The 25,103-nt window shown below is 45.1% G+C and overlaps 1 protein-coding gene and 1 long non-coding RNA gene across 2 annotated transcripts; both read right to left on the bottom strand.

Annotated features, from left to right (window-relative positions):
* Positions 1-2,996: 2,996 nt before the first annotated feature.
* LOC129357070 (uncharacterized) lies at positions 2,997-4,501 on the bottom strand. Its single transcript, XR_008605487.1, has 2 exons — positions 4,451-4,501; positions 2,997-3,574 (listed from the first exon to the last, which is right to left on the bottom strand). It is a non-coding gene; the product is annotated as an uncharacterized LOC129357070 (long non-coding RNA).
* An 801-nt stretch (positions 4,502-5,302) lies between these two features.
* Positions 5,303-24,811, bottom strand: LOC129357073 (melanophilin-like). Its single transcript, XM_055026591.1, is given in 13 exon segments — positions 5,303-5,389; positions 5,473-5,622; positions 5,624-5,635; positions 5,989-6,183; positions 6,957-7,040; positions 9,164-9,396; positions 10,176-10,296; positions 10,531-10,623; positions 10,934-10,983; positions 12,346-12,387; positions 18,353-18,492; positions 19,754-19,975; positions 23,732-24,811. Coding segments are annotated over 13 exon segments (1,554 nt in total). The 5' UTR covers positions 23,857-24,811.
* Positions 24,812-25,103: the final 292 nt, after the last annotated feature.

The following is a 25,103-nucleotide window of genomic DNA, read 5'->3' as shown; positions in this document are numbered from 1 at the left end:
CAAATCCAAACCGACAGGCTCCACTTTCCTCTTGATTCTTCTGTAACTCACTGACATAAACTCTTCCTCTCCACTCGACCTCCCAGTTAAAGCCACCAGTCAGCCCAGTTACAGCCACCAGTCAGCCCAGTTAAAGCCACCAGTCAGCCCAGTTACAGCCACCAGTCAGCCCAGTTACAGCCACCAGTCAGCCCAGTTACAGCCACCAGTCAGCCCAGTTAAGCCACCAGTCAGCCACCAGTCAGCCCAGTTACAGCCCCCATTCAGCCACCAGTCAGCCCAGTTAAAGCCACCAGTCAGCCACCAGTCAGCCAGTTACAGCCACCAGTCAGCCCAGTTACAGCCACCAGTCAGCCCAGTTAAAGCCACCAGTCAGCCACCAGTCAGCCCAGTTACAGCCACCAGTCAGCCCAGTTACAGCCACCAGTCAGCCCAGTTAAAGCCACCAGTCAGCCACCAGTCAGCCCAGTTACAGCCACCAGTCAGCCCAGTTACAGCCACCAGTCAGCCAGTTACAGCCACCAGTCAGCCACCAGTCAGCCCAGTTAAAGCCACCCAGTCAGCCCAGTTACAGCCACCAGTCAGCCACCAGTCAGCCCAGTTACAGCCCAGTCAGCCCAGTTACAGCCACCAGTCAGCCCAGTTACAGCCACCAGTTAGCCCAGTTACAGCCACCAGTCAGCCCAGTTAAAGCCACCAGTCAGCCACCAGTCAGCCCAGTTAAAGCCACCAGTCAGCCACCAGTCAGCCCAGTTACAGCCACCAGTCAGCCACCAGTCAGCCCAGTTACAGCCACCAGTCAGCCCAGTTAAAGCCACCAGTCAGCCACCAGTCAGCCCAGTTACAGCCACCAGTCAGCCACCAGTCAGCCCAGTTACAGCCACCAGTCAGCCCAGTTAAGCCACCAGTCAGCCCAGTTACAGCCACCAGTCAGCCCAGTTAAAGCCACCAGTCAGCCCAGTTACAGCCACCAGTCAGCCACCAGTCAGCCCAGTTACAGCCACCAGTCAGCCCGTTACAGCCACCAGTCAGCCACCAGTCAGCCCAGTTAAAGCCACCAGTCAGCCCAGTTACAGCCACCAGTCAGCCCAGTTAAAGCCACCAGTCAGCCCAGTTACAGCCACCAGTCAGCCACCAGTCAGCCCAGTTACAGCCACCAGTCAGCCCAGTTACAGCCACCAGTCAGCCCAGTTAAAGCCACCAGTCAGCCCAGTTAAAGCCACCAGTCAGCCACCAGTCAGCCCAGTTACAGCCACCAGTCAGCCACCAGTCAGCCCAGTTAAAGCCACCAGTCAGCCACCAGTCAGCCCAGTTACAGCCACCAGTCAGCCCAGTTACAGCCACCAGTCAGCCCAGTTAAAGCCACCAGTCAGACACCAGTTACAGCCACCAGTCAGCCAGTTAAAGCCACCAGTCAGCCCAGTTACAGCCACCAGTCAGCCCAGTTAAAGCCACCAGTCAGCCACCAGTCAGCCCAGTTACAGCCACCAGTCAGCCCAGTTACAGCCACCAGTCAGCCCAGTTACAGCCACCAGTCAGCCACCAGTCAGCCCAGTTAAAGCCACCAGTCAGCCCAGTTACAGCCACCAGTCAGCCCACCAGTCAGCCCAGTTAGCCACCAGTCAGCCCAGTTACAGCCACCAGTCAGCCCAGTTACAGCCACCAGTTGCCCAGTTACAGCCACCAGTCAGCCCAGTTAAAGCCACCAGTCAGCCACCAGTCAGCCCAGTTAAAGCCACCAGTCAGCCACCAGTCAGCCCAGTTACAGCCACCAGTCAGCCACCAGTCAGCCCAGTTACAGCCACCAGTCAGCCCAGTTACAGCCACCAGTCAGCCACCAGTCAGCCCAGTTACAGCCACCAGTCAGCCACCAGTCAGCCCAGTTAAAGCCACCAGTCAGCCCAGTTACAGCCACCAGTCAGCCCAGTTAAAGCCACCAGTCAGCCCAGTTACAGCCACCAGTCAGCCACCAGTCAGCCCAGTTACAGCCACCAGTCAGCCCAGTTACAGCCACCAGTCAGCCACCAGTCAGCCCAGTTAAGCCACCAGTCAGCCCAGTTTACAGCCACCAGTCAGCCCAGTTACAGCCACCAGTCAGCCCAGTTACAGCCACCAGTCAGCCCAGTTACAGCCACCAGTCAGCCCAGTTACAGCCACCAGTCAGCCCAGTTACAGCCACCAGTCAGCCCAGTTAAAGCCACAGTCAGCCACCAGTCAGCCCAGTTACAGCCACCAGTCAGCCACCAGTCAGCCCAGTTACAGCCACCAGTCAGCCCAGTTACAGCCACCAGTCAGCCAGTTACAGCCACCAGTCAGCCCAGTTACAGCCACCAGTCAGCCCAGTTAAAGCCACCAGTCAGCCACCAGTCAGCCCAGTTACAGCCACCAGTCAGCCACAGTCAGCCAGTTACAGCCACCAGTCAGCCCAGTTAAAGCCACCAGTCAGCCACCAGTCAGCCCAGTTACAGCCACCAGTCAGCCACCAGTCAGCCCAGTTACAGCCACCAGTCAGCCCAGTTAAAGCCACCAGTCAGCCCAGTTACAGCCACCAGTCAGCCCAGTTAAAGCCACCAGTCAGCCCAGTTACAGCCACCAGTCAGCCACCAGTCAGCCCAGTTACAGCCACCAGTCAGCCCAGTTACAGCCACCAGTCAGCCCAGTTAAAGCCACCAGTCAGCCCAGTTACAGCCACCAGTCAGACACCAGTTAGCCCAGTTACCACCAGTCAGCCCAGTTAAAGCCACCAGTCTGGATGATCAGGACCTGGCAGAAGCTCCCGGGTTTGGTTTTCAGACAGTTTGAGTTTCTGTCGATGTGAGTCCACATGAATCTGATGGAGAACAAACAATTTCAAAAGATGGAAATGAAAACTGGACCCAGTTCTGACACCAAAGCAGAGGTTGGTTCTGGATTCTTTCTGGATTTTCAGTTTCTAGTCGTGTTCCTTCAGCTGCTCGTCCTGAAGCAGCTAATAACTGCTGATAATAACAACAACGATCAGAATAAAGCATTTTATTTTACAGTATCTCTCAGGATTCTCCTGGTCGCCGAACAGTTAAAAACCAACACAGACAAAAATATAGAAGTGAAACAGATTACAAAAAGTTCACATCAGCATAAAGTAAGAATGCACTGATCTAAAATGAAGGCCAGACTGAAGCAGAGCTGTGATGCAGCCGCCATCTTGTGAGTGGCATTTAGTCGGACCTGCAGACGCAGCGTGATGCCAACCGGCTGGAGGTTCTGGTTCTGGTTCTACTGACAGAAATAAGACAAACTTCAGAAATAATAAAACTGAAATCCTCCAGCAGCTCCATCACGTTGCTACGGTTACCAATTAATTCACGCTTGGTTATGATTAAAACCTTCAAACAAAATAAAGAGACATAAAAAAATAAAGACGTTGCCACGGTAATGGGCTGGAGCGGCATCCCGTTGCCACGGTAATGGGCTGGAGCGGCATCCCGTTGCCACGGTAACGAGAGGCCCCCTGCTGCCTCCGTCTCCAAGCAAAGCGATGAAGGTCACATGATGCTCAGCCTCCTCTTCATCAGCGCACCGTCACCTCCAGACTCTGTAACGCAGAGACGTTACTGTTACTGAGCTGATGACATCACTTCCTGCTTCAGCTTAAATTTCTCATGTATTGCAATAAATAACACAATATCAAATAGCATGTTTGATTATTACAATATAATCAGGATTTTCTGATTATATTGTACACAAGAAAAGCCCCAAAATACATAATTATTTAGAACATGAATTATTTTGTTAACTTTTCTGTATTTGAAATAATTAAAATGGAAACTCCTCCAGACCACTAGGGGGAGTCGACCACCTAATGCTACAACACCATCTCCTCAGTAAAGACATGAATATAATAAAACATATTAAAGAAGGGAGTATTATAGATTCCAGACTCCCCCTAGTGGTCTGGAGGACTTCTGTTCTGTGGCGCTACATCAAAACATTATGTAGCAGAGGCTAACGCTAACTTGCTAAAGCAGCATTATATTAAATTGAAGCTAATGCTAATGCGATAAATTAGCATTAGCTAATTATCACACCATGTGTTACAAGGAAAATACTGAACATTAGAAAAGGAAACGGAACTGTTGCCGTCTTCACCCACTTCAAAATAAGAGCATGAAAATAAACATCTAGATATTTATTTGTTAGTTTATTTTAGTTTGGCAAAAGTGCTTTAGGTTTTATTAAGAGACCTTCATGGGACAGAAGGTTTGCCAATAAAGGCTGTTTTCATTTCTATCAGTGAAAATATGATGATTAATTTCCTAATAAAGCTGAATTAATGTTTATTCATGTTTATTCATGTTTATTCATGTTTATTATGTTTATTATGTTGCTCTGGCTGGAGGTTCTGCTGATCTCCAGAACAGGAAACTCAAAGCGTGTCGCCCTGTTGGCAGAGCTTCAACACGGCGCTTACTGCTGGGAACGTTGTGGGAGAGTCTCCGAGTCCGGACCGGGATCGCCGACTGCAAACAGAGAGCAGAGGTCAGACCAAAGGTCAGACCAAAGGTCAGAGTTCACCAGGAGCTGTTGGCTGAACGAGGAGACAAACGATCCGAGGTTCAGAGCCACAGCTGGAAAGAAAAGTTTTCTCCAAAACTCCAAATTATATGAAGAAAAGTCATAATACAAAAATAAAACCTAAATAATAATAATTATGAGAATAAAGTCATAAAAATGTGAGAATATCCATAAAAGGAAAGCAACGATGTAATATTGGCAGAAAATATTGTAATAACAATTTGAGAATGAAGAAAGAAGTCATAATAAAATGCAAATTAAGATGTAATAATAAGAGAAAACACCAGAATATTACAATAACAGCATAATAAATGTAATAAGGTTGTAATATTTAGAACATGAGAACTGCATGAAACAATCTGGGTCAAAATGAGCAACGCTGATCATTAAGTTATAAATAACATTTGATAGTTTTCACTCATCAGCATCAAATGATCAGCAGCAGGAAATTAAAAGGTTTATTTAGAATAAATAATGTCAGACTGAGCCGCTCACAGCAGATCCTCATAAACCTATCAAAGGTTTGTTAAAATCATTTTTTCTCTTAGTTTGAATATTTTCTTCTGCTAATATCACAACATAAAACACATTTTCTTAGTCTGGCCGGAAGCTCTGATATTTATAAACAGGTGATGATATATTAATCAGCTGCAAAAACTTTGTGACCTTTAATGACCTTCAGTGACCTTTAATGACCTCCAGTGACCTTTAATGACCTCCAGTGACCTTTGATGACCTCCAGTGACCTTTAATGACCTCCAGTGACCTTGACAGCCTCCTGCGGTCTGTTGGACCTCCGCTCCAGTGCAGCGATCCGGTCCTCGATGTAGGAAACCTGAGGAGAAACGGCTTCATTAGTGGATTCGGGTTTGAGTGGCGCCGTGACCTGGTTCTGACCCTTTCAGACCCGGTTCTGACCCGTTCGGACCTGGCTCTGGGCGCTCTGCACGTCGGCGTGGCTGCCTGAGCCCTCTGTCCCCAGCTGATCAAGGAGGCGGAGCCTCTGCAGGCGGAGGCGGTTCTGGGCGGCTCCAGCAGGGGGCGCTGCTGGGTGTCGGGGCTCAGTTGAGAGGCGGTCGGCCTGCAGGAGAAACAGCAGAACAGTTAAACAGGTGAAACATGAATAACTTTGCATTTATGAAGTTATTTTATTTTCCTTTTGGATCAAAAAGCTTTTCTGAATTTGCACTCAACTGAAAATTCATAAATTTATTTGCATTTTTTAAGTGTCTTAATCTGGATGTTTCCCTAAAAACTAAAGCAGTGATAGTTGCTGGTGGATTCTGGGCTGAACTGGTTTTACTGGTGGAGCTGCAGAGCGTTTCACTGCTGCTTCATTTTCTCATTTGGATGATTTTATTTCTGCTTTGCTGTCAGAGAAATGAGAGGAAAACGTCATGACGCCGAACGTTCTCCGTCTGGAGCCCATCGAACCTTCAGGTCCTCCTCCAGCCTGGCCCTGGTTCTGGTTCCGGTGGGGATCCGGCTCGGCCCGCCCGCCTCGTCCTCCTCAGAGCTCAGGCTCTGGGTCAGCTGGTGCAGCTTCAGCCGGAGCTGCCGCTCCTCCAGTTCCTCTTCATCCCACTGAGGAAGACGAGGAGGAGACGGACTCTGGGCGGTTCGGACGTCCTGCAGAACCAGAACCCAGACTCTGGGTTTAACTGATTTTATATCAATAAAAAACACATCAAAATAATCTAGAAAATGTGTTTGAGTGACATTCAGCTAAAGTCAGTGACGTTCTGCACAAACAGCAATAAAATAACATAAAACTAATAAATAATATTTAAATAATGACATTTAAAAACCTGGAATCACAGAGTAAAAAATTTATTAGATTAAAATAAATTAAACACATCATTGTAATAAAATATTAATCAATAATGGAAAATAAAAGTAAATTAAATAAATAAAACATAAAATAATGTCAAAAATAATGTAAAAATTGAAATAATACTTAAAGTAAATAATAAGTGAAAGCAGCTGAACCTCTGAAGTCAGTATTTAATAAAACATAAAGTTTTTACTGAAAGAACACCTGAAGTTAATCTTTCATGATTTCCACTAATCTGCATGGTTTTAGATCCAGATGTGTTCTGGATGTTAATCGGATCAGAACCGCAGCAGAGAACCAGAGCAGAACCTGGAAATGTTCTGTTTGAAGTGAAACCAGACGGTTTGAGTCTTGATGAGATCCGGTCTGCTGCTCCTGTGAACGGCCACCAGGGGGCAGCGCAGCCACGGCTTTCACCGTTAAAACATTATTAGTTCAGAGAAAATGTCATTCCTGTCTCCTCTAACATTTCACAACCAAACAGGAACCAGCAATGTGCTGACATGAGGCCTGGCATCCATAGCTGCGTACTGATTGTTTAAAGCCGGTACCAGGCACGAGAGTTTACCTTCCTGTTAGCTGACGTCACTTTTTCCTCCAAGCAGCTCAGCAGCGTCTCAATGGCCGACATTCGCTTGTTCAGGTCACAGATCTACGGAAAGCAGGAGGAAACCGTAAGCTATGCAGGATGAGGAGAATCCTGATGTTTTCATACAGTTTGAACACGTTTACAGAACCCATCAGAACCGGACCTGGAAAGCCTGGAGAACCTTCAGGACGACCTGAACCCGTCAAAATAAAAGTTAACCGGCGGTAAAGAGGAACAATCTGGACCTATAGATCTAGATTTATACATCTAGAGTCAGCTTCAGTTGTTCCAGCTGTGAACCAGAGATCATGCTGACCTCTGACCTCTGACCCGAGCCTCCAGAGCCACATAAAGCCGGTTCCAAAGTGAGCTGTGTACCAGCTGCAGAACATTTCTAAAGGCTCAGGTCTAAAACTCATCCAGGATTCGTTTAAATCCTGCTGGTAGTTTATAATCCCTGAAGGTTTGGCATCACAACACCAACCAGAACCAGAACCAGACCCAGAACCAGAACCAGAACCAGACCCAGAACCAGAACCAGACCCAGAACCAGAACCAGAACCAGAACCAGACCCAGAATCAGAACCAGACCTAGAATCAGAACCAGACCTAGAATCAGACCCAGAATCAGAACCAGACCTAGAATCAGAAGAATCAGAACCAGACCTAGAATCAGACCCAGAATCAGAACCAGACCTAGAATCAGAACCAGACCTAGAATCAGATACTGAGAAGCAGAATTTGACTCTGGTATGACCACAGCACAGGGCATTCTGGGTAAATACAACCAAAGCTAACATGCTAGCCTAGCACCATCTTGTTTCCACCTGGTAAAGAAGGAAGTTACGCTGAGAGATCCATCAGAACCGGGTCTACCGGACCACAAGGTGGGAAATACCCAATTATTCCTGCAGGTCCAGAAAGCTCAGACCTGACAGTGGACCCGTCCTCCAGCCTAGAGCCTCCATGAAGGTACCGCCTGGTCCAGCTGGGAATTCGTTTCTCCTGATTGGTTGAGACCTGCTGAGTCAGCAGCTCCGTCATCGGCCTCCTCCTGGTGTTTGGTTGTCATGGTTATTCTGGTTTAGCGTCGCCCTCGTTTGTTTGGGTTTTTGTGGTTTCACAGCGTAACTCTGCTGACTCCGTCCTCCTTGACTCCTGGCCCGTCAAACGGGACTGGAACGCTGACATCACGTCTCCACCGGCGGCCCCTGCAGGTGGGCTGAGGGAAACCCCGCAGGCCTGGCGGCCACATGTCTGGAGGCTTCCCAGCATCCGGTTTGGGCCACCACGATGTCAGAGACCCAAACACATCAGCAGAGACGGTGACCTTCAAGTGACCTTCAAGTGACCTTTAAGTGACCTTTAGGGCTGCTGTTGACTCCAGAACCTGGTGTGCAGAGCGTGTCTCTGTTCCCATGGTTAGTCCACTGTGTGGATGAGCCCTGAGGTTGTCGTGACATCAGGTGTTGATCTGTTTCTCATGAGCGGCGCTGACGGGTCGGGTTGCTGCGGAGAGACGCTGATGTCACGGTTCTGGCCCGCATGCGATCCTGCAGCTGCCTCCAACATGTTGACGATGTGGGAAATCTGTTCACTGATGCAAGTCTTCAAGGAATCCAAACACCTTCAGATGCTCAGTGAGCCGCCGACACCTCCGACCAGAACCAGAACTCTAATGAGAATCCATCTGTTAACAGTTTGTGATTAAGCAAAAACTGAGAAATGAAGAAATTCATCCAGTTTCTGTTTTAGCAGATTTAAGGAAAACCCACAGATGTTGACCCAGGTGAGCTTTGGGGAGAACAATCCAGAAACTTCATGTTTTCCTGCTTTTTCTGCTCCAGAACCGCTCTGGATCCTGTTGGATCACCCAACCGGGCCACAGCTTCAAGCAGACATGAGCTTGGAGGTTTAAAAGTTTAGCTCTGGTTTCCTCTGATCAGATTTATTTGTGATTAAGCTTTTAACAATAGATCAACATGTCTGATCATCCCTTCAGTTTCACAGGCCGACCTTCCGGTTTGTCCCACCGGATCGTCCGGGTTCCTGGAATAACGGAACAAACGGAGAATTCAGAGTTTGTGAATCAGATTGTGACGCTGCAGGCCGACGCGAGTCGTCGCTCTGTGGAACAAACAGGATTTATTAACCGATCGGCTCCATCTGCTGGACGATTACTGGACCTGCGGCGCCGCGCCGGCTGAGCACAGGCTCTCCTGAGACGTGTGGCTGCCCGGGTCCGGTTGGGACCGGTACACCGGGACCCGGGGGCAAAGGTCGTCCTCGGAGTCGTCCAGGCTGGGCAGGAAGCTGCTGCCGCCCCGCAGGCCGATGCTGCCGCTGCCGCAGGACGAGTAGCTGAGCCGGGACACGGAGCGGGACGGGACGGTCCGGGTCTCCGCGTACGCCATCTCATCTGGACACACAGAGGAGTCCCTATCATGACCTCTGACCTGCTGGCTGAGCATGTGGAGTCTGAAGTGGATCTCTGCTCTCAAACTGGGACCAAACTGGACCAAACTGGGACCAAACTGGGACCAAACTGGACCAAACTGGACCAAACTGGGACCAAACTGGGCCAAACTGGACCAAACTGGACCAAACTGGACCAAACTGGACCAAACTGGACCAACTGGGACCAAACTGGGACCAAACTGGACCAAACTGGACCAAACTGGGACCAAACTGGACCAAACTGGGACCAAACTGGACCAAACTGGACCAAACTGGGACCAAACTGGACCAAACTGGGACCAAAGGACCAAACTGGGACCAAACTGGGACCAAACTGGACCAAACTGGACCAAACTGGGACCAAACTGGACCAAACTGGACCAAACTGGACCAAACTGGACCAAACTGGACCAAACTGGGACCAAACTGGACCAAACTGGGACCAAACTGGACCAAACTGGACCAAACTGGACCAAACTGGACCAAACTGGACCAAACTGGACCAAACTGGACCAAACTGGACCAAACTGGACCAAACTGGACCAAACTGGACCAAACTGGACCAAACTGGACCAAACTGGACCAAACTGGACCAAACTGGACCAAACTGGACCAAACTGGACCAAACTGGACCAAACTGGGACCAAACTGGACCAAACTGGACCAAATGGGACCAAACTGGACCAAACTGGACCAAACTGGGACCAAACTGGACCAAACTGGACCAAACTGGGACCTCACCGTGCTGATTATGCATCTCCAGGTCCAGACTCTGGTTGTCCTGCAGGAGGTTCTGGTGGAAAACGTCCTGCAGGTCGGCCTCAGCGAGCATCGGGTCCATCGCGTCCTGAACGCCGGCGCCCTGCAGGCAGGAAGGACACAGACAGTCTGGAGAAAATGGCCGCCATTCCTCCAGAAAATTTTCACATGATCACAAATTTCAGGTTTTTATTTAGAGCAAGAATTTATTGAAAACATCAGAGATCGATTAAAGTAAAACTATACTGGGAGAAACTGGTGTCTGTACTGGGAGTACTGGTGTCTGTACTGGGAGTACTGGTGTCTGTACTGGGAGTACTGGTGTCTGATCCATTACCTGATCCTCCTGACGTCTGGAGTTTGCTGAGTAATCGAAGCCGAGAACGAAATCAACGGGATCAACAGTCAGCCTCCGTTTGGCCTTCTTCATCTTCAGAGAGAATCATCATCATCACCTTCATCATCATCACCTTCATCATCACCATCACCATCACCTTCATTATCATCACCATCATCATCACCTTCATCATCATCATCACTTTCATCATCATCATCATCAGTATGCAGGATGGAGAAACAGAAAAATATCCTGTTTGAAGCGTTTTATTCAGATTTACGTTGCTGTGGCTATAATTAATCATTATTACTATTATAAAGTGTCATCATCTTATCATTAGAGCCCAAACTGAGCTCCTGATGCCTCAGTAGCAGAAATAATATCGAGGTGAAACGGTTTGGACCTGCAAGTTTGGAGAGTCTGCTGCCTCCAGACTGAGTTCCTCGTATCCACCTGCAGACAGACAGCATGGAGTCATGAAGCTACCATCACTATTTCCTGCAGACTGAACCTGTCAGCTCTGAGCTTCACATTAAAACCTCAGATTCATTTTATTTCTTTATTTCAGATTTTTAAAAAACGAGAACAAGCAAAAGTTATAACAGAGAAAAAGATCTGCATACATATCAAGAACAAAATAGTTTACTGGAGCAGGAAGAACCAAACATTTAATCAGTTTCTATGATCACAATCAATCCTTGTAATGAAGCTGAACATGTTTGATCGGTTCCATGAAGCTGCATGTTTTCCTCTGAGCTCAAACTGGAGAAACAAAATGGAGGCAGACGGAGGGAACCGACTGATCAGAACCGTTCTGTTCCCAACCTACTGGACTGCAGCAGAACCGCTTTAACATTTGCCTGGACTTCACTACACAGCTAACTGCTAACAACTAACGACTGATAGCTGCGGCTAACTGCTAACAGCTGAATAAACATTGACTCCTCGTCTTTTCATCCAAACATGGAGGAGATTCTCCAGTAGCAGACAGTGTTCAACAAATCTAAAGAGGCCTCTGACTGAAGACTGTTTAACAGTCCATGCTAACATGCTAACAGTTCATTATGAAGACAGCAGAGAAGATATTCCTCAAGAAGATCCTGGATGACCTCATCAGCTGTTAGCTAGCTCTGCTAATCCACCTCTTTTGCTTTTGCTGCTCCTCTTTAACCGTTTGATCAGAGAGACGTTGGAGTCTGAGATCCCATCCTCATCTGCATCCATGAAGCCTCCTGCTCAACTGGGGTCAGAGTTCATGTGTTATTTTAGCTTTTGAGATGCTAATCAGATAGCTCAAAGTAAATTTACTCCCAGGTTAACATCTGCTGATTATGTTTCATGAAATGCTTGTGAGTTACGTGTGGAAAGTTGGACGTTGTTTTCTGCAGCTGCATCAGAACCAGAGACGGCAAAACATGCAGAGAAACGATAACGAAAGAAGAAATAAGATCCAGAATCAGATACAGGATCGGCTCGAACATAAAATCAATATGTCCCGTCTCTGGCCTGGTTCTGTTGGACTGGATCAGCCTGGAAAACTCATCTTAACGATGGAAAATATGAGAAAATAAAACTTTCTGTGTATTTTCTCTGTTTCTGCAGGAGATTAAATCTGAAGTTCAGATGTTTAAAAAACAGAAATTATTTATTCCAACTTTCTGCAGCTTCATAATGTTTGATGGACTTTAATGAATTGTGTCATAAAGAAAATCCAACTGCAATCAGGCAGATAAATATAGACTCTATGACATAAATCATTCCTACCTGCTTGGAAAACATGAGTTTTAATAAAACGACTGGAGAACATGGACTCACTGTGACGTTCCGGCTCACTGCGGGTGTCAAAGTCTGGACGCTCTGGAAGCAGGAACAGGAAGGAACAGGAAGAAACAAGGAAGGAACAGGAAGAAACAAGGAAGGAACAGGAAGAAACAAGGAAGGAACAGGAAGAAAAAGGAAGAAAACAAGGAAGGAACAGGAAGAAACAAGGAAGGAACAGAAGAAACAAGGAAGGAACAGGAAGAAACAAGGAAGGAACAGGAAGAAACAAGGAAGGAACAGGAAGAAACAAGGAAGAACAGGAAGAAACAAGGAAGGAACAGGAAGAAACAAGGAAGGAACAGAAGAAACAAGGAAGGAACAGGAAGAAACAGGAAGAAACAAGGAAGGAACAGGAAGAAACAAGGAAGGAACAGGAAGAAGAAACAAGGAAGGAACAGGAAGAAACAAGGAAGGAACAGGAAGAAACAAGGAAGGAACAGGAAGAAAAAGGAAGGAACAGGAAGAAACAGGAAGAAACAAGGAAGAACAGGAAGAAACAAGGAAGGAACAGGAAGAAACAAGGAAGAACAGGAAGAAACAGGAAGAAACAAGGAAGGAACAGGAAGAAACAAGGAAGAAACAAGGAAGGAACAGGAAGAAACAAGGAAGGAACAGGAAGAAACAAGGAAGGAACAGAAGGAAGAAACAAGGAAGGAACAGGAAGAAACAAGGAAGAAACAGAAGAAGAAACAAGGAAGGAACAGGAAGAAACAAGGAAGAAACAAGGAAGGAACAGGAAGAAACAGGAAGAAACAAGGAAGGAACAGGAAGAAACAGAAGAAACAAGGAAGGAACAGGAAGAAACAGGAAGAAACAAGGAAGGAACAGGAAGAAACAAGGAAGGAACAAGGAAGGAACAGGAAGAAACAAGGAAGGAACAGGGAAGAAAAAAGGAAGGAATAGAAGAAACAGGAAGAAACAAGGAAGGAACAGGAAGAAACAAGGAAGGAACAGGAAGAAACAAGGAAGGAACAGGAAGAAACAAGGAAGAGGAAGGAAGAAACAAGGAAGGAACAGGAAGAAACAAGGAAGGAACAGGAAGAAACAGGAAGAAACAAAGAAGGAACAGGAAGAAACAAGGAAGGAACAGGAAGAAACAGGAAGAAACAAGGAAGGAACAGGAAGAAACAAGGAAGGAACAAGAAAGAAACAGGAAGAAACAAGGAAGGAACAGGAAGAAAAAAGGAAGGAACAGGAAGAAGAAACAGGAAGAAACAAGGAAGGAACAGGGAAGAAACAAGGAAGGAACAGGAAGGAAAGGAAGAAACAAGGAAGGAACAGGAAGAAACAGGAAGAAACAAGGAAGGAACAGGAAGAAGAAACAAGGAAGGAACAGGAAGAAAAAGGAAGAACAGGAAGAACAGAAAAACAGGAAGAAGAAACAGGAAGAAACAGGAAGGAACAGGAAGAAACAGGAAGAAACAAGGAAGGAACAGGAAGAAACAGGAAGAAACAAGGAAGGAAAGAAGAAACAAGGAAGGAACAGGAAGAAACAAGGAAGGAACAGGAAGAAACAGGAAGAAACAAGGAAGGAACAGGAAGAAACAGGAAGAAACAAGGAAGGAACAGGAAGAAACAAGGAAGGAACAGGAAGAAACAAGGAAGGAACAGGAAGAAGAAACAGGAAGAAACAAGGAAGGAACAGGAAGAAACAAGGAAGGAACAGGAAGAAACAGGAAGAAACAAGGAAGGAACAGGAAGAAACAAGGAAGGAACAGGAAGAAACAGGAAGAAACAAGGAAGGAACAGGAAGAAACAAGAAGGAACAGGAAGAAACAAGGAAGGAACAGGAAGAAACAGGAAGAAACAAGGAAGGAACAGGAAGAAACAAGGAAGAAACAGGAAGAAACAAGGAAGGAACAGGAAGAAACAAGGAAGGAACAGGAAGAAACAGGAAGAAACAAGGAAGGAACAGGAAGAAACAGGAAGAAACAAGGAAGGAACAGGAAGGAACAGGAAGAAACAAGGAAGGAACAGGAAAGAAAAAAGGAAGGAACAGGAAGAAACAAGGAAGGAACAGGAAGAAACAAGGAAGGAACAGGAAGAAACAAAGAAGAAACAGGAAGGAACAGGAAGAAACAAGGAAGGAACAGGAAGAAACAGGAAGAAACAAGGAAGGAACAGGAAGGAACAGGAAGAAACAAGGAAGGAACAGGAAGAAACAAGGAAGGAACAGGAAGAAACAAGGAAGGAACAGGAAGAAACAAGGAAGGAACAGGAAGAAACAGGAAGAAACAAGGAAGGAACAGGAAGAAACAAGGAAGGAACAGGAAGAAACAGGAAGAAACAAGGAAGGAACAGGAAGAAACAAGGAAGGAACAGGAAGAAACAGGAAGAAACAAGGAAGGAACAGGAAGAAACAAGGAAGGAAAAGGAAGAAACAAGGAAGGAACAGGAAGAAACAGGAAGAAACAAGGAAGGAACAGGAAGAAACAAGGAAGAACAGGAAGAAACAAGGAAGGAACAGGAAGAAACAAGGAAGGAACAGGAAGAAACAGGAAGAAACAAGGAAGGAACAGGAAGAAACAGGAAGAAACAAGGAAGGAACAGGAAGGAACAGGAAGAAACAAGGAAGGAACAGGAAGAAACAAGGAAGGAACAGGAAGAAACAAGGAAGGAAAACAAGGAAGGAACAGGAAGAAACAAGGAAGGAACAGGAAGAAACAGGAAGAAACAAGGAAGGAACAGGCAGGAATTATTTTAAATTCATTTTAATCTGACATTTCCTGCAGTAATAAAGAGCAACATTACGTTTTATTATCCTGACAGATCATCAGGTTAAAGAGTCATCTCTACATGAAGTCATGATGAAAACAGCTGGGATTAAATGAAGCTCTGTTAGCAGGCTATGCTAACAGCAGGACTCCCTCCGAGCTCTGAGGGCCCGGCGGACCGCAGAGCAGCACTCCCTGTCTGTGTGTGTGTGTGTGTGTGTGTGTGTGTGTGTGTGTGTGTGTGTGTGTGTGTGTGTGTGTGTGAGTGTGTGTGTGTGGAGTCATGCATGTTGAATTTAATCCAGATGGTCACATGAGTCGCAGCATGTGATGCGGATCTGGTCCGGTTCTGTTAGCATTTATGACGGTTTCATAATAATCATCATAACGCTGCATTCCTCAGAGAACATGAGAACTTTCCGCCTCCTCCTCTTTGCTCCGCTGAGCCCCGCACAAAAATCAGAGACATGTGAGGAAGATCAGAAGGCCGCCAGCGTCTCTGCCTGCTGCTGCAGCTCGGCGCAGAGAGCCAGCCGGTGACTCAGCGTCAGCAGGAGTCTCTGCTGCACATCAAAACGCTTTCAGCTGAAATAAACCCAGATCCAACAGAACCGCCGAGTATGTTCTGAACGCAGTTTCATGAAGTTTATCATCTTCATGAAATGTAAAACACATCATTCAGATGAACACTCCTAAAAAACAGACTTTACTTCTACTGTTACCACATTTTCTGTTCAAACATGAACATATTTTATTTTAATGAGAAAATCTGTCACTATAAAAAGACACTGAAGCTCCTTTTATTTCCTAGTTCTGGCATTAAATTACCTCCATACAAATAAAATGCATCTGTTCTGAAACATCATAAAAACTACCATTCATTACCTTTACAGTTTTCTATTTATTTACTCTATTTATAATAATTTTCTGCTAAAAAAAATTAATAAACACCACAAAGGCATAAATGCTACTGATATAACATAGCTTAGCTACATAGGCTAGCTGATATTAGCTTTGGTGACATAGTTGCTTATGCTACGCTAAAGATCTTAGCGCATCTGTTCAAAGTGAAGAAAATAATTAAACTTATATCTGTCCATATTGTTAAAAATGCTTTAGCTAAACAGAGAGATGTGAGAAATGATTGATTCATGTTGATCAGCTAAAGGGCTAACAGTCTTCGTCTTAGCTCAAAGAGCTAAACCACAACATCTGTCTGCTTTTAGCATTAGCTAGGTGAGACGATGAAGTAGTTCACCTGGCCTTAATCAAATGTAATTTAGTTTTTCTGTTATAGCTGGCAAAAAGGTTATGAAAATAAGAAAACTTGGCAGAATTAGCTTCAAGCCATAGCTAAAGCTATGCTAAGAGTTCCAAGCTTTGAAGCAAGCAATATCATAGTTTAACGTAAAACAATTTATAACATTATTTTACAATATTAACATAAAATGAAGATTTTTGTGCATCTTTTGTGTTTTATGTTCTTAAGATGATGAAAAAAATCCTCCAAGGATTTAGTCTCTTTAACAAAGTTCAACAAACAGCCTCGTCTTGGACTTCAAACATGTCTTTTGCCACAGTAAAATCTTTGATTCTGGGGTTTTTAGGAGCAAACAGGAAGTTCAAAGGCAAGCAGCTGGTTGCTGAGGGCAGAAATCCTGAGAGTGGAGCTGAAGAGCAGCTGTGGTGAGTCGGATGAGAAAAACAGGAAAAATGGAGATTAAATCCCTGTGTCACATCTGGCTTTTCCTGCTGACTTACTGTTAGAAGACTGAATGTTTTAACCAACAGATGTGTGACAAATTAAAGGATGAAGCTAAAAGCAAAGTAGTTTAATTACAGACTGACTCATTTCTAAAGTAATAAAATCTGTTGTGTGAAAATAATTTCTCCCAGTTTGAATGAAGGAGGTTTGATCGCATGAAACGATGCATTTATCCTTCCATGTTCCAAATATTTGATAAAAACAAAATAACCATAATTCAGCCTAAAAATTACAGTATTTTATTTTTTGTTCTTGCTAAAGAAATACAGATCTGTGAAAAATATCCAAACCAACCAAGTTAAATGGGAAAAATAATGCTCCATAAATCTAATAACTGCTTGCTGCACCTGCAGCAGCTGATAAGCACAGAGTCTTTAACATAATTGATGCACCGAAACATTTAAATTGACAAGAAGTAAAAAGAGAACAAAACTTTTAGGGGTGAAAATACTGTTTAGCAGCTGAAAGTTTGTCAGCTTGAGTTCATTAACATTTATACTCAAAATAAAAGTAAAACGTCTTTGAAATCCTGACAATAATCCACAGTGGTTTGCATCGCTAATGAAACATTAGCTAAGCTAATGCTAAAGCGCTACACCAACATTTAATGTATTTAATAGAAGCTAATGCTAACGTGTGAAATTCATGTTAACATTTGCATAAATGTTTAACGATCAGTCCTGGCTGTTCGTTCGTTGCCTTTTGCTCAATAAAGTTTCTTAGAAGAAAAAATAGAATCAGATATAAGTTTCACTCCCTTCAGAATAAGAGCATGAATGAGACATCTGAGAACAGTTGAGAACCAAAACTCCAACATGGATGCCAAACTTTGTTCATCTGATAGTTTATAAAACAGCCAAAGAAATGAGTGATTTAGAGTTTAGGGGAAGCTAAATGTGCAAAACATTTTCAACGTTAGCAAAATACTAAAGTGCTAAATGAACAGTTAGCTACGCTATGAGCGGATTAGCAGAAATGTTCCCACCGCTGATAATGCCGTTTACACATGAACAGTGAGTGACTGAGCTCAGAGGACTTCGCTTCACATTTTTTCTGTCCTTCCTGACAGTTTGCAGCTGCTGACTCTCAGCGAAGTCGTTCATTTTCTGGGGATTTCTCCTGCTAAGCTCAAACAGACTTCCCTGACTCCACGTCCGAGTTTTCTGGCTGCGGCAGATTGAACTGTTGACCAGCAGCGACTCCTCAGGGCTTCCAGGAGGAGAAGTGAAACAGATGGTAATTCGTTCACATTTCCACTGAAGGCCGTCCTAATGCTCTTGTGGTTTTTAGTTTAGTTCATTTCCCTCCTCATGCAGCCATCTTGGACCTGGCAGCCATTCAGCAGCCACACTGTTTAGCCACTGAGCAGTTTCAGTTAATCAGTGAGGGCCTAATCTTCTAGCTAAGTGTTTTTAGAGTCAAGTGGTGTCACGTGTCGCTCACTTTATGCAGATTTTGGAACAAACGTTTGAAGCTGATCTTTGGCTGAGTTTCCTGTAAACCAGATTAGTGGAGCTCTGACCTTTGGGGTCGCTCTGGGAGCGGCTGTGTTCCCCGCTCAGCCTCTTAAACAGACATCGCATCACCTTGGCGCTGCCGAAGCGCTTGAATCGGGCCCGGACGTTCTCATGGTACCACTCCAAAGTACCGATCTTCAGAACCCTGCAAGAAAAACCAGCATTAGAAACACCAAACCAGCATTTCTGGAAGATTCTGGAGGAGAAGTGGATCCATGAACTGCTGATGCAACATTTCAGAAAACAATAGCATGACGGTTTGCACATGGAGCTGGAAGGAGCTAGATGTTTACATTTTTATGGCAGCACAGTGAGCTGCAGGCGTTACATAAGGAGTCCCTGTTCAAACGCAGAGCCAGGATGTCAATCATGAGCTTCACTCGCGTTTAGGTAATCCTGGGAAAACCAGGATCTGCTCACACAGCTGCAGAGATCAAGACAACGACGCAGAAACGTAATAAAACGGCTGGATGTCAGCAGGAACCAGAAGAAATTCATTACATTCAGGCACTTATATCCTTCAACGTTCTGCACAAACTATAACAGAGAAATAATAACCATTATTTTTGAATTCTTAAACATCCAGTGTTTTTCTAAAATATGAATATTTAAAACAACAATTAACCTCAAACACTTAGATGACTTTAGCTTCCGCCAGCTTAAGCTGTTTAACTCATAGGTAGTTAAACTGAAAAAGCTAATTTAGATGACATTAGTATGCTTGAGTTCATAAGTTGAAAAGAGGCTAATTGTTGACGCTGCCATCTTTAAAGGGCTGGAAATGCCGGGTAGTGACGGAGGAAAAACAACACAGCCTTCAGCTTCATTTGGCCTGAGTGCGGTGCGCTGTGCGGTGCGGTGCGCTGTGCGGTGCGCTGTGCGGTGCGCTGTGCGGTGCGCTGTGCGGTGCGCTGTGCGGTGCGGTGTGCGGTGCGGTGTGCTGTGCGGTGCGGTGCGCTGTGCGGTGCTCACCAGAGCAACCTGTGGCCTTTTATTAACAGATTTCAGATTTCGCACACCTGTGTAAATCCCCGCCCACAACAAGAAATCAGCAAGAACACCAACAAGATTCAACACTAATTGCTAATAGTAACGAGCTTATAGCTCATAATGCATTATAATGTCTTATAATGCATTACAGCATTATAAGACATTATAATGCTATAATGAGGAACAGCTGCTGGAACAGCTGGAACAGCTGGAACAGCTGGAACCAGGTAAATCATGGACGTTATATGAACTGCAGAAATCTGCCTTGAAACAAAACTTCAGTTTGTTCTCAGTTATTTCTGCTTCCACTGAGTCCAACTGAGAAACTTTGACAAATCAGTCAGAAAGTTCAAGAATAACATTTGAGCTCTTCCTGGTGTGTGACGACCTGAGGGGACAGAACCGGGTGGCTTTACCTGGCCAGGTGGCAGGGCTCACACAGCCAGCCCTGCTCCCTCCTGCTGAAGCGGCTGCAGGAGCGACAGACGTAAAGCTGGCAGTCCAAACACTGGCGCCTGATGTTGAGCAGGAACCTGAAGGGCTGAAGGCAGCGGATGCAGTAGGACTCGGCCAAGCTGCTCCGGACCCCCAGCAGCTCCCGCTTGCTGTCTTCTTTCTCTATTTTACTCTTCAGCTCGCTGGAAAACAACCGGACCGAACAGAACCTTCAGCAACAAATCCTGATGTCTCCATGTTTTCAGTCAAAAACTCAACACCTGATGCTTCAAGCACAGTTTGCTTTAGTTGGGTTGTCTGGATTAGTCATGAGCAGACAGTATCTAAACCACAGTTTGGACAACAGCCATCCTGCAGAGCCTCAAGCATAATCTGACTCTTTTCTAAATAATTCAGTTTTCCTCTGAAATACTTCATGTAAACAATAAAACAAACTCTAAAAAAACTAACAATAGATTTTTCTTAAAATTGTAGTTGGTATGAATGACTTAACTCTCTTAAATTGCCTCTGCTTTGTGCGGTGTTTAGCTTGGATCTGTGATTCTGTCCCTTGAGGCCGATCTCCCTGCTGCAGGTCAGATACTGAGACCTCATAAAACCTCAGTGTGAAAAGTAGCTTCATCTCTGTGAGTTTATTCCACTGGGCTGAGTCTAGCACGATGCTAAGCTACGCTAACAGTGTCCAGCACAACTCATCCACAACACTTCCCCCAAACTGCTGAAGCAGTAACTCTTCCAAACTGCAGACATGAAGTCAAAGTGAGTTTCCAAGCCGCTGATCGCAGCTAAATAAACAAACTGGACAACTGCAGCGCGCAGACTTTCCTTTGACTTGTTTTTCTAACAAATAAGAGTTGATGAAAGACAGAAGAAGACTTTTTCTGGGAAGAAGTGGGATTATGCTGTTTTCACTCCTTCACACAATCAATCAAGTTTACAGAGAAACTGCAGAGCAGAAAAAGTCCTGAAGCGAAGCTGAGAAATGTGCAGAGAAAAGTGCCTTTCTGTGCACCGTCCTGCAGCCGCTCTGGTGTTGGGATAATTTCACCGCCTCCAGCCGAATGTTTTCTGCTGCAGAACTGAAAATAAAGCGTCTGATTGGTGGAGAGGTTAAAGCCCACCTCAGAGAGACGCTGGCTGCAGCAGAGGGGAAACTATTCAGATAACAAGCCCCAAATGTCCCAGCTGAAAAACAGAAATAAGAAACTATTCCTAAAGGACTAGGGGAGTTTTATTGCTTATTGAAGGCTTTTGTTTGGACCATACTGGTTGAATTATGGCCCATATCACTAGCTCAGTGGGACATGGTTCAGGATTCCTCAACCCATCGCACACAACTGCTTTGGTTTAAACTCTGAATGATTTCAAAGTAAAATTAGCTGAAAATTCTCAGTACTATTAAACTGCAAATCCCATAAATCTGGAGCGCAGGATTCCCTTCCACGGTCTGAGAGCAGAAAGCAGCGAAGCCACCAGGAAGAGTTCAGGTTGAACCTGGTTTCAGTTCTGGATGTCGGGACAAAACGGCTCTTCGATGATCTGCTCTTCATTTCACAGGGAATAAACTCACTGAGTGGAAACAGCGAAGCCAAACTCCAGTTAGCACTCAGATGGGTTAGCCACCGCTAATACACAGCTGGCTACGCTAACTCTGAGCTACATATGTAGCTCTGAGCTAAACATTGAGCTTGAAGTTAGATGTTCACTCAATATTTAACTTTAAAGTATTTAGTTTGAAAATGTGACTTTACAAATATAAAAAGCTAAAAACGGCAGAATTTCTGCTGTAGATTAAAACCAGAACTGGACAGGAAAACAGTTGGGCTGGTAACATGTCAAAGGCTTTTTCACAATGATAAATTGGACCAAAAAGTGACATCTCTAGTTTTCTTTGGTGAAACTAGTTTCTGCTCTCAGACGGTTGAACCTGCTCCAGGTTTCTGCTGGTTGTGATTAACTGCAGAGTTTCACAGCAGACCTGAGGAATCTGGGGTCAGCAGCCAGACGTTTCTTTATTCTGCCTGACTGACGCTTTTACGTTTCCAACTTCCAAACAAATCCAGGCTCTCAGAAAGTGCTGCTTTCTGCAGCTGCTGCTGTTATCAGCATCACGGCAGATTTGATGGTTTCTTCCAGAAAAACAGGAATATTCTCCACCGTCCGACAAACTGAGACGCCTTTTACTTCATGCAAAGTTTAGTGTTCTTCTTAAAAGAACAAAGCTGCAGCAGTGTAATCGGTTTGTTATATTTTTATGACAAACACCATAAAAATAGTTCTTGACCATTTTTATGGCGAAGCCGTTTCTGTTTTATGAAAGTGAATGAATAAAGTTCTAACGCCGGGAGGAAATTATGGATATGAAACCAGGAACCAGTTCTGAAGATCTACATGTTTTATGAGCCTTTAAGGCCACAGATTATTAAAATAAGAAACATTTTCTGTGAGCATGAAGTCAGGACAGACGTAAGTACACCCTTCAGTTCAGGAGTTTATTGGTCTCAGGTGGAATCATGTGGTCATCAGCATTAATATTATAAAACCTTCATCATGATGCTGAATGTTAAATGTTATTAAACTCTAACAGGATTTATCTCTAATAATTCCTCCTTAAGGCTCAGTTTTGTTTCAGTCTGATAGAGTCAGGGTTTAGATTTATTTCAGTTTTTCCTTTTAGCGAATAATAAACTGAACCTGATGCTTGTTTTTGATTCTTTCAACAAAAGTGAATAAATGTATTCATAACATGAACTCTGTGGGCCGAGCAGAAAACAGAGAAAATGTTTTGCCTCCTGCTGCTTTTTTGCAAACTGTGAACCAACATATTTGGGTTCCATTGCAGAGGTTTGGACAGTTTTATGTGAAAACCACATGAAGAGCAGAACCAGTTCAGAACCGCAGAGGAAGAAACAGCAGCAGCTTCACAGGAACAAACATTCAGATGGAAGCAAGTAACTGCAGCAGAGAGCTAGCCAGGAATGCTAACAAAATGGCCGACAGTGTTGGCCCCGCCCCTCTGCTGGCCTTGCCTCTGTCTATTTTAGGAGGTGAATCCTGGATCCAGAACGGTTCAAGTGGCCAGAGGTCAGAGGTCACAGAAGCTAAGATGATAACATTAGTGAAGCCCTCAGTCGTCTGGCTATTTATTAATTGTTAAGGTTTAATATCATCAGCTCTGCTATGAAGGTTTTCCAGACAGTCAGGAGTTTGATCAGGGGGATTTTTGTTCATTCTTCCTCATTCATATTAATGAGGTCAGACACTGATGTTGGACAGGAAGGCTTCAGGTTTCATTCTAAACATATTCACACATGTTGGAACAGGAAATGAGCCGTCGCCTTTTACCCTCCCAACATGTCTTGGGTTGGTAAAAGGCTGAACTCCTGAACAACAGCTGAGCCCCAAGATCCTCCTTCCACCAAACTTCCCACTTGACACGACGCAGTCAGAGAAGTCGTGTTCTCCTCAAAGAGTTGAACTTCTAGCTGACCGGATAAATAATGTGATGCTAATCGACTCGTGTATTTCTATCAACAGCTGCTGAAAACTAAATAACTAATTCAACTAAAATAATTAGCACTAATGGAAACACGTCCACTAACCCACTGACAGCACAGCTAATTTTATAGTTAGCGGTTTTGGTAACTCTGAACACATTTAGCTTCAACTGAAGTACATTTCTGCAGCACTTTTCTTGGCTGTTTAGTTGAATAAAGTTTGAGTTGAAGTTTTGATTATTGACTGAAGAATTTTTTTTATTATTCAGATGTTTATATTTATGTTAACTTTAATTCATTATGGAAGAATTTAGCGCTTTAGCGTGAGCTTCAGCTAAATACCATGTTGTCATAACACTTAGTGCTTCAGCATTAGCGCAGCTAGCTCTTGAGCTAGTGGTTCTCACCACTGATCACTAATTAATTCATTTCTGAACTTACCCGAGTCGGTCCTCTTCCTTCCTCCGCAGGTCAAAGTCTCTCTGGACGACGTCCCACACATGTCTGGCCTCTTCGTCCGTCAGTTTGGACAAATCCAATTTCCTGCCCACAGCAGTGGTCGGCATGGCGGCAGAGAACAAAGATGGCCGACGGATGACACCTGACAAACGACAGAAGGCCGAAAATGTTTCTCTGAGGTTTAGTGAAGAAAACTGAGATTGGAGGAAACCAAGATGGAGGAATCAAGATGGAGGAAACCAAGATGGAGGAATCAAGATGGAGGAAACCAAGATGGAGGAATCAAGATGGAGGAAACCAAGATGGAGGAATCAAGATGCAGCAGACCTGCTGTGAAGCACAGCAGTGGAGGTGTGATGGTTTGAGATCTGGGTCCAAACAGCAGCAGATTTGAACGACAGAAACAAAGAGATTCAAGGTGCTGCAATGGCCTAGTCAAAGTCCAGGCCTCTGCCTGACCGGTAGTCTGAGCATAACCTGAATGGATCAGCGCTCCTGCACCTGCTGCTGGAGGGTGTACTTACTTTTTCACGCTCTGCTCCTGCAGGATGCATCAGATCCGTTTTATAGTCACTGAGAGATTTAGCGCCGCCTGGTGGACGGGTGTACTTACTTCCCTGTGGCGTCTCCATGTCCCGTTTGCAGGACTTTAATCAAATCTGGGTTATTTTGGCCTCAGAGGGAAACAGACTCACGTGGTTTCCTAATCTGGCAGGATGAAGGCTCTCCTCCTCTTCCTCAGCAGGCAGAAATCAGCAGACATCCCATAATATTCCTGCTAGGCACAGAAACTTCATCTGATTTCAGGTGGAGCTGCTGCGTGTTTACAGGTGGGAACATCCTGGCTTCTGATTGGTTAGCAGAGCAAACAGTTTATTATTTATTCCATAAAAAGTCATGAAAAGTTCAAACATGAACCAGACGCTTCATGTTTCTAACTGATGAAAGGATTAATGGAGCCGAAATCCTGCAGGAAACCCAGAGACTCACATGATTCACTAATGGAAAACCTGCTGCTCCACCGACCGACACGGACGAGACATGGAGACACGAAGGATCGTTGTATCACAGACTCACCTGGCTTCTTCCTGCAGCTCCGATCACAGGTTGACAGCAGAGGTCAGCAGAGGTCAGCAGAGGTCAGCGGAGGTCAGGCGGAGGTCAGCGGAGGTCAGGCGGTGCGTCTCGGACAGGAAGTGTTGCCAGGTGAGGTCGGCCGTCTGGAGGCTTCTGTCGGCTCGGCGCCGTCAGTCTGGATTTAAACTCTGGGTCACATGACTGGACCCAAGCAGGCAGAGCTGGCTGCTGATTGGCTGCTGCTGACTGGGCCCGGATGGGGCCCGCTTCATCAGAA

This window comes from Poeciliopsis prolifica, unplaced genomic scaffold (assembly GCF_027474105.1).
Source record: "Poeciliopsis prolifica strain line A6 unplaced genomic scaffold, Auburn_PproV2 SCAFFOLD228, whole genome shotgun sequence".
NCBI lineage: Eukaryota > Metazoa > Chordata > Actinopteri > Cyprinodontiformes > Poeciliidae > Poeciliopsis > Poeciliopsis prolifica.
The sequence above is the reverse complement of the archived record's forward strand: the minus strand, read 5'-3'. Positions and strand labels throughout refer to the sequence as shown.